This window comes from Notamacropus eugenii, chromosome 6 (assembly GCF_028372415.1).
Source record: "Notamacropus eugenii isolate mMacEug1 chromosome 6, mMacEug1.pri_v2, whole genome shotgun sequence".
Lineage (NCBI taxonomy): Eukaryota > Metazoa > Chordata > Mammalia > Diprotodontia > Macropodidae > Notamacropus > Notamacropus eugenii.
In genome coordinates, this window is record NC_092877.1 from 302,311,931 (window position 1) to 302,327,840 (window position 15,910).

The 15,910-nt window shown below is 37.4% G+C and overlaps 1 protein-coding gene across 13 annotated transcripts in view; it reads left to right on the plus strand.

Moving 5' to 3' along the window:
* The window catches only part of PARD3B (par-3 family cell polarity regulator beta), a 1,282,024-nt gene that overhangs the window by 1,214,263 nt on the left and 51,851 nt on the right, over window positions 1–15,910 (plus strand). Inside the window, exon 24 of one of the 13 annotated variants that reach the window (XM_072620102.1) lies at window positions 10,902–15,905. The exons of the other annotated variants lie outside the window; for them this stretch is intronic. Within the exon in view, the coding sequence (XP_072476203.1) occupies window positions 10,902–10,905 (4 nt within the window). The 3' untranslated portion in view covers window positions 10,906–15,905. Of the gene's footprint in view, window positions 1–10,901; window positions 15,906–15,910 lie in introns of those variants that run through there. 13 annotated transcript variants of the gene reach the window in all.

A 15,910-nucleotide genomic window follows, 5' to 3' on the forward strand; every position in this document is an offset into this window, starting at 1 on the left:
TAAAAGTAACTATTTTCCTCAGTCATTTCTCACCAAAGTAATCAATGTTCCAAAGCTACTTCATTAAGTACTTTCACTTTGCCACCAAGCCATAATATATTACTCTGTCAAACGTGATGTTTTTGAAGCTCTCCATTTCAGTCACAATGGATACTTTGAATGTTCAACTTGTTTGAGGCTCCTTGAACTATAGTGACTTTTCTTCCACACTTCCCTAGATTACAAATGCATACCAGTTCATCCTTGGGCTGTCAGTTATCCATCAGTCTCCAGCATCTTCCTTAGTGATGAAGCATTGTTTTGATATCCCTTCCTGTCCTTGAAAAACCTCTTATATCAGCACACAAAAAACAAAAACAAAACATGTAACTGGCACTAATTTTAAAGCAATACACTCAGATAATCTGGAAAACTTGTCCTGTTCATTTGTATATGTCAGAGTGTAATTTTTGTTTTTGAAAAGCCAGTGAAGCTCATGTAGATAAAACCAGCAGATAAACTTTCGCATTCTTTCCATCAGAGTCCCTATAGTAAAAATCTGATTCTCAGATACCTATTTGACTGGCACTCAATGGAGAGAAAAAGAAATGAAAATGATGAATTAGAAGTACTTTAGTCTTTTTTAAAACATTAACCTGTCTCCTTTTTTAATTCCAAGTTCCTGAAAATGCAAAATTCACTGGGACTTCACATCTTATAGAAGCCAAACAGCAGAGGTTAATGTTGGAACCCTATCATTTTGTTAATGTCATTTAGTTCCTCAGATAAAAGTCAATTTTAATCAATCTCTTGGTCATTTCCTTATATTTGATATATCCTCAATGCCAGCTAGGACAAGTGACATCAATTATTCAGTGGAAGGTTTCCATTAAATGTGTGGTTAGAGGCTTACTGCTTACCTAAAGTGTAGGTATCCCTAAAGCTGTTGTGACTAAATCTTGGTTGACTGTGTGCCTTAAATTCCATTGTATTCTACTTTTTTCCTACTTCTTCACAACAGGTTCTAAGCTATTATATTTTTTTAAAATTAAAAATTATTTTTAGGCAAATAAGTTCATTTTAAAATATCTTTATCAGTGCCTTTATATCCCCATTTTAATGCATTCGTTTCAATTCTGATTTATTACATCAGCATTTTATATTCAAGTAAGATCTAGCATTTTAACTTTTTTACCTTTCGTATGCTTTTCCACCATTAAGAAAAATTTTTAAAATGATTAGATGTACTAATCAAAGGCAAAGATAATGCCTTTTGTTTTATAAATCACAGTCATTTTCCCACATAGCTCCTTACATGCATACATTTGAGCCCTCCCTTGTGATAAAGAAAAACAATTAAGCGATACCAACCTTATCTAACAGTACATGCAATATTTCATACCCATAATCCCTTCTCCCCTCTTCTGAGGAGGAGGGAAGCATATTATATCATCTATTCTCTGGGACTAAAATTGGCCATTGCAATTAATTAATCTGAATTAAACTGCCTTTTAATATTGTTTTTGTTTGCACTGTTGGAGTTGTGTTTATTTTTCTCTTGGCTCTGCTTACTTTGATCTACATGAGTTTAGAGAAACCTTGCCATGTTTCTTCAAATTCCTCATCTTCATCATTTTTTATGATGCAATGATATTCCATTACACTGAATCCCTTAATATGTTCAACTATTCCCCAATGGGGAGACATTCATTTTATTTGTAGCTCCTTATTTTCTGTCTTTGGCCTCCTTGGGGTTTGTGCTCAGTAGTGAGATCACTACATCAAAGGGGTAGTGATTATTATTTTATTATGTTATTATTTTATATTATATTATTTTAATGTCTTAATATTATAATTAATTTTAACTTGAAACACTTCAGGTTTTTATTGTCAGAATACATTTAACATAGATTAAATATTTATTTTCCCCTTCCATCCCCTCCACATGCCCCAAACCAATAAAAAAAAAAACCCACCACCACCACCAACATTCTTTTGTACCTAGGCAGCTGCTTGCTTTTCAAAACCCAGAACCACATATAATTCCTCACATTATATTCCCTGGCAGTTCTTGATGTTTGACTATTTTATTGTCACTCTACCATCTGCCTCCAAGAGCTTATTGCAGTGGGAATGATTGTTGTGGTGAGTTTCTTGACAGTGCTGAAATGTTTTCCTCACTATGCCATTCTGATGCTATACACTACTTCCTCCTGTCTTCATTTCATATGCCACTGGCTATTGTTTCTCTCTCTGAGTTTCATGTGTTTGGGTCCCAACACGGTGTCAAATTCAGGTGACCACACTATTCCTATGAAACCAAGTCCTACAACCTGTTAAGAATTTTCTGATTGTGTGTGTGTGTGTGTGTGTGTGTGTGTGTGTGAGTGTATTGTTTATAGCACAGGAGGAGACTGGCAATATTTTGTGATCATTTGCCTCTAGGTTATAGTTCCAAGACTTTATTTTAACATAAAGCTATGTGATCCACATAAAATAGAAATGCAATATGGTGATAATTAAGGATGAAATGAATTGGTTCTCTTTTACAGATCCAGATTGTATTCATGCCTCTCTAAGCCATAGTAATTTCTCCATGTATATTTCCCCCCCAATCCCCAATCAAATCCTCTTTTGCAACAAAGAAAAATAGTTAAGCATAACTGACGATGTGAACTCATCAGACAATGTATACAACATTATACACCTGTAACCTCTGTTTTGATGTAGTAAGAGGAGGAAAGTATATTATCCAGAACTAAAAGTGGTGATTTTAAGTAATTGAAGTCCCTGAATGTTTTTAAGTGTTTTTGTTGACATTATTATAGTCAATATATACATTATTTTATCTATTTTTCTCCTGTTTCTGTTTTCTTTGCTCTACATCAGTTCATATAAATTCTCCCTTGCTTCACTGGATGCCTTATATTTGTACCTCATGTTCATTAATTTCATCATTTGTCTCTAATATCCGGTGTCATCATTGGTTTCTGTTATGTTCATATTCCATCCTTTGTTCAGACATTCCCCAATCAATGAAATCACACTTTGCTTCCAGTTTCCTCACACATACACTTTGGTGGGGGGTGGGCTTGGAGGTAGTGCTAAGAGGTCAGTTTGGATTTAACATAACGCAAGGGAAGGAAACATGCATTTGTTGTTGTTCATTCGTTTCAGTCATGTGCAATTCTTCATGACCCCATTTGGGGGTTTCTTGGCAAAGATACTGAAGTGGCTTGCCATTTTCTTCTCCAGCTCACGTGACAGATGAGAAAACTGAAGTTAACAGGGTTAAGTGACTTGCCCAGGGTCACAGAACTAGTAAGTGTCTAAGGTCAAATTTGAACTCATGAAGATAAGTCTTCCTCACTCTAGGTCTGATATTCCACTGTTCCACTTAGCTGTGCTAAGCACTTCACAAATGTCTCATTTGATCTTCCCTATGACCCTGTGAGGTGGGGGCCATCATTATCCCTACTTTGGAGCTGAGGAAACTGAGGCAGGTGGTAGTTAAATGACTTGCCCTGGGTTACACAGCCACTAAGTATCTGAGATGGGAACTCCAGATCTAGTATTCTATCCACTGTACCACCTAGCTGTGGAATATGCAGGTGAAAAATTCCAAAGATGATAATATTACAGTACTATCCAACCATATCCTAAAACTAGAGAGAAAACTCAAACTGAGAGCAGAAGCTCTATAGTAATAGAAGGGACTAACAAATACCCATCCCTGTTTTAAGATGATTTCAGCAAGAGTGGAAATACCTTAGTCCATTTTAAAATCCTGGGACATATACTTTGAATTGGCCTTAAGGTTGACCTGTTGTGAGGTGGAGAATGATTAAATGATTAGGACTCCAGCTTAAATTAAATGTGTGTGTGAGTATGACTAAATTAGTGGAATTCCAGAAATGCAGTCTCAGTCAATATTTATCAAATGCCTACTGTGTGCTGCAAAACTAGGTGTCAGTAATGGGGAAACCATTCTCCTATCCCTTTCCTCTGCTCCCCCTCCAATCCTCAAGCCACTCAGACCCCATGTGTTATCCAAGAGGAAAAGGGCCTCAACTTCTTTTTTCCATCCTTTCATTTCACCCTTTTCCTGATCTTCCAGGTGACCCAAATCCTATATGGTGGCCAGGCAGTAAGAGCAACATGACTATTCCCACTATTTGGATGAGATAGGTCTCACCATGTACAATCCTTCTGTCTTTAGACTCTGCCCTGTCACTGTCTCCTAAGGTCCTCAAAGTTCTCTGCCCTGCCCCTGAACCCTCCAGATCTCCAGACACTACTACCTGCCATTACACCCTAAGGACCTCTGGACCCTGCCATCTACCACAATGACGTGTTGTAAGATCTTCCAGACCATTCTGCCTCCCCTTCAGCCACACTGTCCTATAAGTGGTGCTCTTCCCAATTAAAACAAGAGTTCCTTGAAAGATAGGGTAGGGCTGTGTCTAACAGTGTTGGGTGCATAGTAAGTATTTAAGAAATGCTTTTTCTTTCATTCAGTCCTTCTCTCATGTATTTACAGATTGGAGAGCAGGAGGCTGATGAGATCCTGATGAGATACAAATTTAGATAAGATAGAGTCCCTGCTTTTAAGGAACTTGTAGTCTAATAGAGCATGAGATACAGTTCAGACAATAATTCAGTTCAATTCATAATAATGAATCCATCAATAAGAATGTATTAAATACTTATTACATTTAGGCATTGTGCTAGGCCCCCAGAGGTACAAATATAACAAATGAAAGCAGTCTCAAAAAAAAGGTCTCACATTCTACCTGAAACACACAGTAATGCGTAAAAATGACATTATAGAAACTTGAAATAAAGTAGTCTTCCATACAGGTGAAGTCTAAAAAGAGAAGGTTGTATGTACCTCCAGAGGTAGGGCTGAGACAAGGAAGTCTTCCCGGAGAAGGTTTCATATGAGTGATCTTTAAAGGATAGTAAAGAGGAAAAAGACCAATGGTCCAGCTATAGAAAAAAACATGAGCAAAGGCACAGGTATATTTGGAGAGACAAGTAGACCAGTCTGACTGGAGCATGAAACATAATGAGTAATGTGAGATAAGACCAGAAAGTTAGAGTGGTGCCAGACTGTGATGAGTCTTAAATACTATGCCAAGCAGTTTAAACTTTTCTTGGCAGGTATCAGACAGCCATGGAAGACCTTTGAGCAGAGGAGTACATGACCAACTTTCTATGTAAGAAAGATTATTCTAATAGCAATATAGTGACTGGATGGAAAATGAGAGGGAGGTGCTGATAAGAAGGCCTGCTTTTTAAATTGAAATAAATTGAATTGAATTAGGAGGCTATTTTGATCACTCAAGTGCATTGGGAGTGAGAGTTCATACTAAGGTAACAGCCCTGGCGCCAGAGAGGAGTCAGTGGAAACAAGAGATATTAGGTCTGTAGAACTGACAGGCATGGCAACCACATGGATAGGAGAGATGAGAAAGAAACCAGAATCAAAAAAGGCACCAAGGTTTCAAACATGGGTTCAAATGTGTGAGTGACAGCACCATGGACAGATCTAGTGAAGTCAAAAGGAGAAGCCACGATTGTGTATGTTGTTTTTGAATCACATAGCGGTCATTTGATTCTTAAATCAATGTGATCATTTTAAAAGGTTCACACTACCCAGGAGCATTCATACTTCTAACTTGTGGTTCTCGAAGAGGACCATAACATCAAGGAGATGATGACATGACTTGCAGTTGACTTTGATGTGAGTGAGGGAGGGCTATGCAAAATCACCAGCCTCACTTTATCCTCTTGAGCCATCTGGGTCTAGTGGCCAGACATCCATCAGGATGCCTAAAGATGAACCAGGATGCAATGGCAGACCTTGGCGCTTTTAAGCTAAGGTCTTTTCAGGTTCTCACTTGGAGTTCGGCAACACCCACGCAGTGAATAGGCCTCTTTAAGAAGTGAGTCAAGGGATGGCCCTTTTAATTAAAAAAAAAATCAAGCTGGGAGGGGAAGACCCTTAAGGTTTCTGGGCAAAAGAGAAACAGTTACTATTTATATTCACTCTGAGCAAGGAGGGCCCAAAAAATAACCATTAAGTGGTGCTTGGGCAGGGACCTATTGTTGTCCAATCCATGAGATTTACTATTTCCCAATCACATTTTAATCTGGTTCCACTTGCACTCTGGAGTGTCTGGCTAAGTGCTGCCCAGAGTCACATGGTCACTATGTAGTAGAGACTGAACCAAAATATATTCAAAGTAAATGCAACGTAACTCAGAGAGTTAGCTGTTAGAGAATCAGGAAAGGCCTCGCGTAGGAGATGGAACTTGAACATTTTAGAAACGGTAAGCAGAGCTCAAATAGTAGAATTCAGTTTCATAAACTAAGGCCCAGACAGATGTGATTTGCTCACAGGTTTCAGTGACTAATGTAGGACAGAGCTAGACGTTCTGACTCCCAATCCATTGTACTACGTCAGTTTACCTGCCTGTTATCTCATGATGCCTACTAATCATGGCAAGATGACATGACCCGTGCTTTCCATTTTATGTGGGGTTGTCATCTCATAGTATATAGCACCAGGTCTTAGAATGCTTTGGACGGGTGGGGGGAGGGAAGATCACTAAACAGAAAGCCTAAAAGGTGCATTAGACAGCCTAATACCATGTGGAGTACATATTAGCTTTGGAATCCCTGAGCTCCCTGGAAACACAGGTTCCAAAAGTGACAGGGTCACCATCAAATCATCCTCTCTGTAAAGAAATGCAGCTTTAAGTACAGATTTTTTAGGGGGGTCCTGTCTGTAAACCACAGAGTTTTAAAGGTCTCTTGAGTCTTTAGTCTGTCTTGAAATACTACCTCTTCTAGGAAGGCTTTCTCCGAAGCTAAGGCGAGATGCTGACTTTTCTTGGCTGTCCTTCCTCTCTCCCTTGAATTCTCATGTCATTCTTCAGTCTCCATTACAGGAACATTTGTGGTGGTATTTATACACGATGTACCTACTTCATTAATATATGTCATTGGTGCTCATTGTCACGAAAGTAGTTGCTTGTGTGCCATTGGCAGCTAAGAGTCTGGTTTATTCCTAAAGAAATAGGTATTAGCTACAAGTGAAAAGAAAGGATGATGGCCATGATGATTTGAATGCTAGTGTTTTTATATAAAAGATGCATCAAAGATGAAAATCCAGGGGTTACTATAACTATATTTCACAATATAGCCTTAAAGCCAAACCTAGATTTCTTTCAGCTTTTAGCCTAGCAGAAGGTAATTTCTGTAGGAAGAGAAAAGATGGCTACATAAACCATTTTCCAAAATGGATGTGGTTGTTTTAACATAGACGAGTGAAATGGGGTTAACCTGAAACTAACAAGCTGCTTACTGTCTCAGCCAAATTAGGCTTAATACTGAAAGACATTCCTTAAGAAGTCAAGAAGGTCAGGGGTCAAGCCATCAACCCATGGAATACAGCTGTCAAGGACACCTTTTGCTTTCTCCAAAGGAATAAATACAGAAAATTCAGCAAAGAAAATATTTGAGTCAACAAGGACAGTTAAAGAAAAAAAATGACCAGATGTCGCAGAAGGATCCAGTGGTAATAGGGAGGGAGCTAGTGAGCACAAAGTTTGCAGGGCTTGGATTTTATCAACTTTCCTAATAAATGTCACTTGGCTGTTCAGAGAGAAGAGCAGTTGGTACAATATGGAAAGGTTTTAAAGTCCATTAATTTCTTGAAATGAAGCAGCTGGCCTCATTGGTTATTAAATAATAAGCCAGATTCTCCCTAGTGCCTAAGTCACCAGTGCCTGGTAGTAAATTAGGCATTTAGGGGGAAGCACATCAACTCTTTAAGAAAATTAGGATACAATTTAGGGTACTTTACCCTTATTAAGAGGATTGCATGAGGAAAGAGATTATTAATGGTTTCATAAGACCTGAGTTCAAGTCTCAGCTTTGACATTAATTCATTCTTAGGACCAAGGGAAAACCATTTCATGTTCTGTGCCTCAGTTTTCTAATCTGTCAGGTGTTAATAATAATAATATATAATGTGTATACACACATATACATACTATATACCTCACACAGTTGCTTTGAAGAAAACATTTTTAGAGCACTAGATAATTATAACCATATGAATATTAGGCGATTTCTAATGCTTATCAAAATAGAAATGAGCTGCACAGGTTGTAGCTTAGGCAAATAAACAGTCCTTCTGTCAATACTTAAAATGAATTTCTTGGATTGTCCCTGTGGCAAGGAGTAAACCATCATGACAGCAGATTGACTCATGTACTGTAAGCAGCTGACAATACATAATAAGCAGTATTGTGAAAAATCCTAGTATGAAGATACTTGTGTATTAAAAGTTGTCAACAATTTCACCACCAGATAGCAAAGGGAAAGATTCTCTTTTTGGCATTTCTAAAATCATAATCACATTGTTATGCCATGGTAGCAAAATCATCCTTTGGAAAGGAGAAAGGGAAAAGTGACAAAGGGAACTTGCTGAACTGCAGAAGCTGTGGGGAGACTAACCACGAACGCCTAGTGGCCATGAACAGCTTATTTTCCAAGAAAGTAAAAGACATGAGATTGAAAAGAATAAAGATGTTGCAAAGAACACACTTAGAGTGTGCTCAGTATGAACAGGCAACAAGCACAGTTAAACAGGACACTTAGGCACGATATCCAGAGTGAGTCACAAGTCATACTGTCGTATTACTCACTGTATTCTGGGACAAGTCATGTCAGCGTTCCCCAGAAGTCCAGCCCTTCTGTGTGACTTGTCAGCTAGACCTAACTCATTTCCCTAGGGGGTAGCCACTGAACCTTTTGCAGATGTTAGTTATTGGGACACCACCATGAATGACCTACAGCTGGTATCCTGCAATAATTCCTCGGTGATGGGCTCCAGTAATATCTATCATTTGTTTGTGTAATTCTCTCTCCATGGACCTCCATCTGCTGGGCACATGTGTAGTACACATCTATTAATGCTTTTGGATTCAGCTATCTAATTGTAAGGTACCTGTGCATCATTTCAACTGTTTCAAATTAAGGTTGGGTGACTAGTTTCAGTGTGTTTTTAAAGAGCTTAATAACTGTGGAGTGGTAGACATGCATGACCCTCATTCATTCATTCATTCATTCATTCATTCATTCATTCAACCAGTCAGCTGATTCCTTCAAAAAACATTTATTAAGCACATACTATGTAGAGAGCACTGTGCTAAGTATTAGAGGAAACCCAACATTTAGATAAGACACACTCTCTGCCCTTGTGGAGCTTAGAAATACTACAAAATATGTCACTTTCACAGAGTGAAAAACATAACACTTTGTGAAATCTGAAGGGTCCCCTTTCTTTCTACCTGCTAATTTAGCTTCCTCTAACATCCTCTAAATGATTCCATTTCCCTTTAACACAGTATTTCCCCCTTTAAGCCGCCAAGTAGTTTTCAGAATTTTGCTACCTTATAACTAAAGTGAGAAAGTGTTGCAAGTGGAATGGATAAGAAATGTTTTACATTCGTGATGGTAGAAGCACTAGCCAACCAGTTCAGTTTTGTCTTCCTCAAGGGGATAAGGGTACCCAGGGGACCTTATTCACATCCCCACTTAAATAATTCCCTGACCATGGTTTGGAGGAAAGAGGACGAAAGACAGAAAGAAACAGATGAGAGGAAAACAGAGAAGCATTAAGAGGCAGTTAAGTGATCAGAGACACTAAATGCTTATAGAGCTGGAAGGATATGCCACTGATGGGAGAAAGAAAACAGAAAGCAGGGACTAGATACAAGAATTCCGGGTTTCGTTAGCAATTTTACTTCTGACCTTAACCTATCTTGTTGGTGGTGGTGGTAGTCCTTTCTTTTCTAAGAGGACCAATGACATCATGGGGTGATGTCCTGATTTGTGCATGAATAATAAGCATAGTTAACCTATCTAGTGAATAAGATTTCACACAAATAAACTATACACATATGGCTGCTGTATCAAGAACTGTTGTAGTAAGCAGTAGATGGCATTTTAATCTAAGCTCTTTTTTCCTGATATAGCAAGAATCAAGTCCTCTCTACCTAAAGGTAACAACTCTGGTAGCAGAATTGTTGTCTCAAAATGGAGTGGAGAAAATGATTGTTTTGGGAGGAGGGGATATATCTTGTGAAAATAATCATTTTCTTCTTGAACTATCCAAGGAGAAGCATGCAAAAAGGAAAATAGACAAATAACTTCTCCTTTAGGATGTTCAAGATTCTTTTCTTTGTCCTAATTAGAAATGAAGACTGAAGGAAAAAATAAAAACAAAACATACTACTTTCTACCACCACCCCTCTGAAAAGGAAGTCTGAAAGAAAATAACAAAAGCTAGACTAAAAGCTGTTAGAGGTTTACAAACACCCACATGCAAAAAAAAAAAAAAAAAAAAAAAGATCTGAAGGAAAATAATGACAAAAGATAGGCTAAGAACTGATAAGAGATTTGCTTCATGCTTATTTCTCTACATCCTTTCTAGAAAGAAAATACTCATAAGCAGCTTTAAACAAAATATTTCTATACAATGGTTGAGGAAAGAAGGAATCAAGAAAGTAATGAATTATTAATGTTGAGTCCTTGGCCAAACTGCGCCCCAAGCCACATTACTAGTCATTTATTAACCTTAGACAAATAACATTTTTCTCCTCTCAGCTTGACCTCTAAGACATTGTCTAATTTCTCACAAGGACAGCCTAAAGAGAAATGATGTTTGTAATGGACTTTCATTCTGAGGGGAAACATAAGGATTAAAGTCATACAATATAATTGTAAAATTTTTACTAGTACTGTTAAAAGTGAAGCATTAAATACAGGTGTGTTAAGAGCGCAATGCTTTGCACCTATCTGTGGGTACAGAGTACACTGTGTAACTGTAATTCTTGTCTTCCTAGGTAAAGGAAACCCTCTATGAATTGGATCAATGCTACCCTGCCCATTGAACAGTCCCCCTCCAAAGAACAGTCTTGTCTCGTTATTATTTTAGATGAATATTTATTAATAATTGTTTATTAATAGTGCTTATTTTGGGAATATTGATCTATATCTTGGAGCCCCTGCCTTAAAGATAAATGAATGGAAAACAGTTCAACGACCAGGTAGAAAATCCTAAGCTTTTGCTTTCAGTACAGGTTGGTTTTAGAGGACTAAATTCCAGAAGTGCAACTTTGGTCAGTCCTTTGAATTATTATCAGTATTGCTCTTTAGCACACTTCCAGCAAGCCTCTGACGGGTAAAAGACAGGGCACCAGTGGCTTGCTGCCCCATCTCTTCAGCTCTCTCCAATAAAACAACTGCTCTCCTACCACTGAACCACAACGGCAGACTTCAGTAATTGGTTTCTTGCAGAGTCAGTCCTTTCCCCCTTTTTTCCTTTCATTTTCCAGGACAGATGTTTCTAGTTAGTGAGATCAAACAAGTTGCTATATTGTGGATTGAGTGTAAAAACATTTTACAATCTGCACGGTAATAGATAAATACTAAGTAATAATACGTAAGACTTTCATATTTTAAAGAATACTGTTAGGCATTCATAAAATAAGGTGTATACAGTCACCTCACCAAAACAATACATTTCAAAGAAACATAAGTCCTGGAAAAGAGTAATAATGTCCTCTGTATTCAGTTAAAATGTGATTATCTTAGAGAGAAACATATATTTGAATAACTATATGATTATCTTGGAGACAACCATACATTCAAATAACTAAATGACTATCTTGAGAATCATCTATTCAGATAACTATAGAACTGGAAGAACCCTTACAGGTCACCCAGTGCAGCTGAGGAAACTGAGGCCCACATGGGTAAAGTCATTTTTCTAATTTACACAGTGGAAAGTTAGGCAACACCCAATCTCATTATTACGTTAAGCCTTATGCTACCATGAAAATTAGTTGCAAACCACATAAAAATACATAAAAGTAAATGATTACATCTACTATAAAATAAATCAATATAAAGAACCCATGTGAAACTGATATTGATGGTATACATCTAAAGGGCATATCGAACATATTAGATAATAGAGTCAGGATCCAGAAATGTTTCAACAGGCTAGACCAATAGATCAAATGTAATAAAATGACCTTTAATGATGACAAGTGAAAAAGCACATACTTGGCTTAAAAAAAAAATCCATTTCAAAAGTAGATGGTGGAGACATGGTTAGCAATTAGTCTGAAAAAGATATAGAGGCATCCATGAATCACAAACTCAGTATGACTCGATGATATGACATGGCAAGCCAAAAGTAGTAACTTAGATTACATTAAGATAGATATAATGTCGAAGGCTAGGTAGATGATACTGTAGTCCAGGGGTGGGGAACCTGCGGCCCCTAGGTCCTCAAGTGCAGTCCTTTGACTGAATCCAAATTTCACAGAACAAATCTCCTTAATCAAAGGATTTGTTCCGTAAAACTTGAACTTAGTCAAAAGGCTGCGCCCAAGGACCTAGGAGGCTACATGTGGCTTTAAGGCCACAGGCTCCCCACTCCTGCCCTAGTCACACCTACCTGGAGGACTGTGTTCAGTTCATGGCACCTTATTTTAAGAAAGACATTGAGAAGCTGAAAAACATCCAGGGGAAGGTGATCAGACTGATGAGGAGCCTCAAGATCATGTCATATGAAGATTGAGCGAAAGAACTTGGTGATGGTTAGCATGGAGAAGGAAAGGCTTAGCAGGGGACATGATAGCTGTCTTCGGATACTTGAAGGACTCTTATGTTGAAAAAGGATTAGGTACATTAGGGAAAATAGATAGATGGAGATTGCCATGACTCAGATTTGTGCTAGATATAAAGACTTCCAAATTTCCAAAAAATTAATTACCTCTAATGTTGTTGATTTAACAATAGTTTAGTTCTTGAATGACCTTGTACTTTTCATATGTCTGCATGTTTCTTCAACTAGACTGTAAGCTTCTTGAGGATAGTGAGATCTTCTCTCTCCTAAATCCCACAGCAAAGTGTCTTGAACATATTAGACACTTAGTGAATGTATATGGCTGGGTTGATAGCTATTTCATGAGTTCAAATACAATAAAAGCATTTTAATAAAGAACCAAATTAAATGACAGATTCAGATACTTGAAGGCTATATATATTACCTTTTTTTTCTAATTTTAATTGCCTAGAAATCTCAAAAAGAGAAATAGAAGAATGTTACTTTCGCATCTGAGCTTCTTAAAACTAAAATTTGAAAAATATACACCTACAAGGGAAGAATAAAAAGTAAAGTGGAAAATTCCAATCCAAACAAATAATAAAGGAAAAATCAGAGTCAGCTGCAGAAAGAAACCAAAACAAGCCATTTCTACATAGCCAGTTGTTTTTTCCTAAGCCCCTACTGTGCCTCTACTGAGTTGAGGGCTCCCTGGTGGCCCAGAGGTACCATTTTCCATTATTCTTGCCAGTTTTGTATTTTAATCATTGCAAATAAAAGGATGGGTCTCCAAAGGCATTTCTCCAAACCTTTGGGGGAAGACAGCTGCATTGGTGACCCAGGAAGACCGGGAGGCAGCCAAGTTGCCACTGCTTTTGTGGCAATGGATGACATCTTTAATTATTCTCCATAGTGGAGGCGTTAGCCAGCTAATGCTACTTGAAGCCAGTTCCCCAAATCATGTTTTGCAGCTGAAAATTGGTTTAGTATGACTGTTCCCAATTTGGAGGCCAAACCTGACTAGTTTAAAGAGTACCAAATATCCCAGTGGTGGGATGGCCAAGTGGCAGTTATTTTTAAAAATTGAAATGACAGCACATTCCTTCATAAGTCAACTTTCAGTTATCTATGTTGATTTCCTTTAATCAGTACAGTAGAAATTTCCGGGAGTATTCTCTTTCTTTAGCTAAGTAGCCTCTAAATGTCTTTTGCTGTCCCTTGTAGACCAAATTCATGCTTTAAAGTTTGCAGAGTATTTTGTAATGCTGTGTCATTTGAGCCTCACAACAGCTCTGGAAGGCAGGTGCTATTATTTTACCTATTTTATAATAGAGGAAGCTGAGACAGGTTAAGTGATTTGCCCAGAGTCACACAGCTGGTGACTAAGTCAAGATTTGAACTCGGGCCTCCTTTGACTCTGGGTTCAGGGTTTGGTCCACTGGGCCACCAAACTGCCACTTAACACAAGGGGCATAATATAATATAAAACATAATAATGGTAATGGCAACAGCAGCTCACGTTTATACAACTTTTGGAGCGCAGCATAATATACTAGAAATAGTTTTGGTGTCAAAGGACCTGGATTTGAACCTCAGGTCTCAGTATCCACATTTGTAACATGGGAATGATTATCCTCCTGCTACCTGGGACACAGAATTTTTGTATAAAACGCGCAACCTCAAAGTGTGTCATAAATGTCAATATTATTATTAATTTCTAACCTTGGGCAAAGCACTACTTACCCTCTCTAGTTCCTCATCTAAAAATATAAAAGGCCTAGAGAGAATGATCTCTAAGGTCTCTTTCAGGCCTAAATCACATGATCCTGTGCTGGAGACAGTGCAAGTCTTGTTACCTCAACTCTGTTCATATTTAGTTTTCAGTTATTAAATATATTTTAAATACTCAAGACTGCCTTTCACAAAGGTATGTGGTGAATGAGTTTTAAATATGAATCTCATTGAGATTCCTTCTGTATTCTTTAAGATGACGCTATAAATATATTCCCCCCCCTCCCTTGAATTATACCCAACATTGAAATAAAAGTGCTTTCTTCCTGGAAGAAATATTTCTTAAAAATAAGTGATTTCAAGAAGTACTCATCTGTGAACCTTTTACCGATTAGAAATGGCTCCCTACTTAAGACTTTCTAATAATGTCCTTTAAGGAGCATTTTAGCTCATTTTTATAACACTTCTAGGTTTGGTGATTTATATTAAACATTAAATGTAATAAATTCAGACTTTTTTTTTTCAAAAATGAGCTAGTGTCTCTGACTCACCCATTTTAGTGGAATGCTCCCTGGAAGGTTTAATTTCTATCCTTACTCGTAATAAAACAAGCTTCAATTGTCTCTTCCTTGACATCTCTATTAATGGAAATGACATGTTTTCAGTGACGTGGTAACAAGATTGACTGTTGATGCTGTTTGATGTTAAAGACCAAAGGTCCACTCCCAAAGGCCTGAGCCCAGTACATCCATTGCTGACTTTAGCTTTCTTGAATGTTGTGCCAAAGATGTGTGAACTTTGGGGTTTTAATTACACAAAGACCAAAAAGAAAAAAAAGTTTCAAGGTCCAAGACAAGATAGTTCAAATAAGTTGTTTTATGTAACTGAAGTCTTTTTTTAAAAAATTGTGCTCAAAGAATTGATCCTTAAAATTTAAATTGATCTATAAAAGAGAAGTGTCAGAAATTGATAGTCTTCCTATATTCCATTCATTCTGGAAGTTACCTATGTTTTATTTTTATACTTTTTAAATTTTTCTTTAAGTTGGAAGGACCCATAGAAATAGACAATTTTCTACAACCTCTAAATACTGAAGACTAGAGAGGTAAAATGATGTACCTGAAAATAATAACAATAATGATAAAAATAATAGTAATAATCGACATTTCTATTAAGTTTACAAAGCATTTTACATACTTGATCTCCATGAAAACTCACAACTACCTAATAAAACTGATACTGTATCTAGGGCTGCTAGGTGACTTCATAGTGCATAGAACACTGGACCTGGAGTCAGGAAGACTCAAATTCAAATCCAGTCTCAGACACTTACCATCTGTGTAATCCTGGGCAAGTCACTTTGCGTCAGTGTTCATAACTGTAAAATGAGGACAATAATAGAATCTATCTTGCAGGGTTGTTGTGAAGATATTTTAAAATGGCTTTGCAAACCTTAAATGCTGTGTAAATGGTAATTATCACCATCATCATCATTATTATTATACA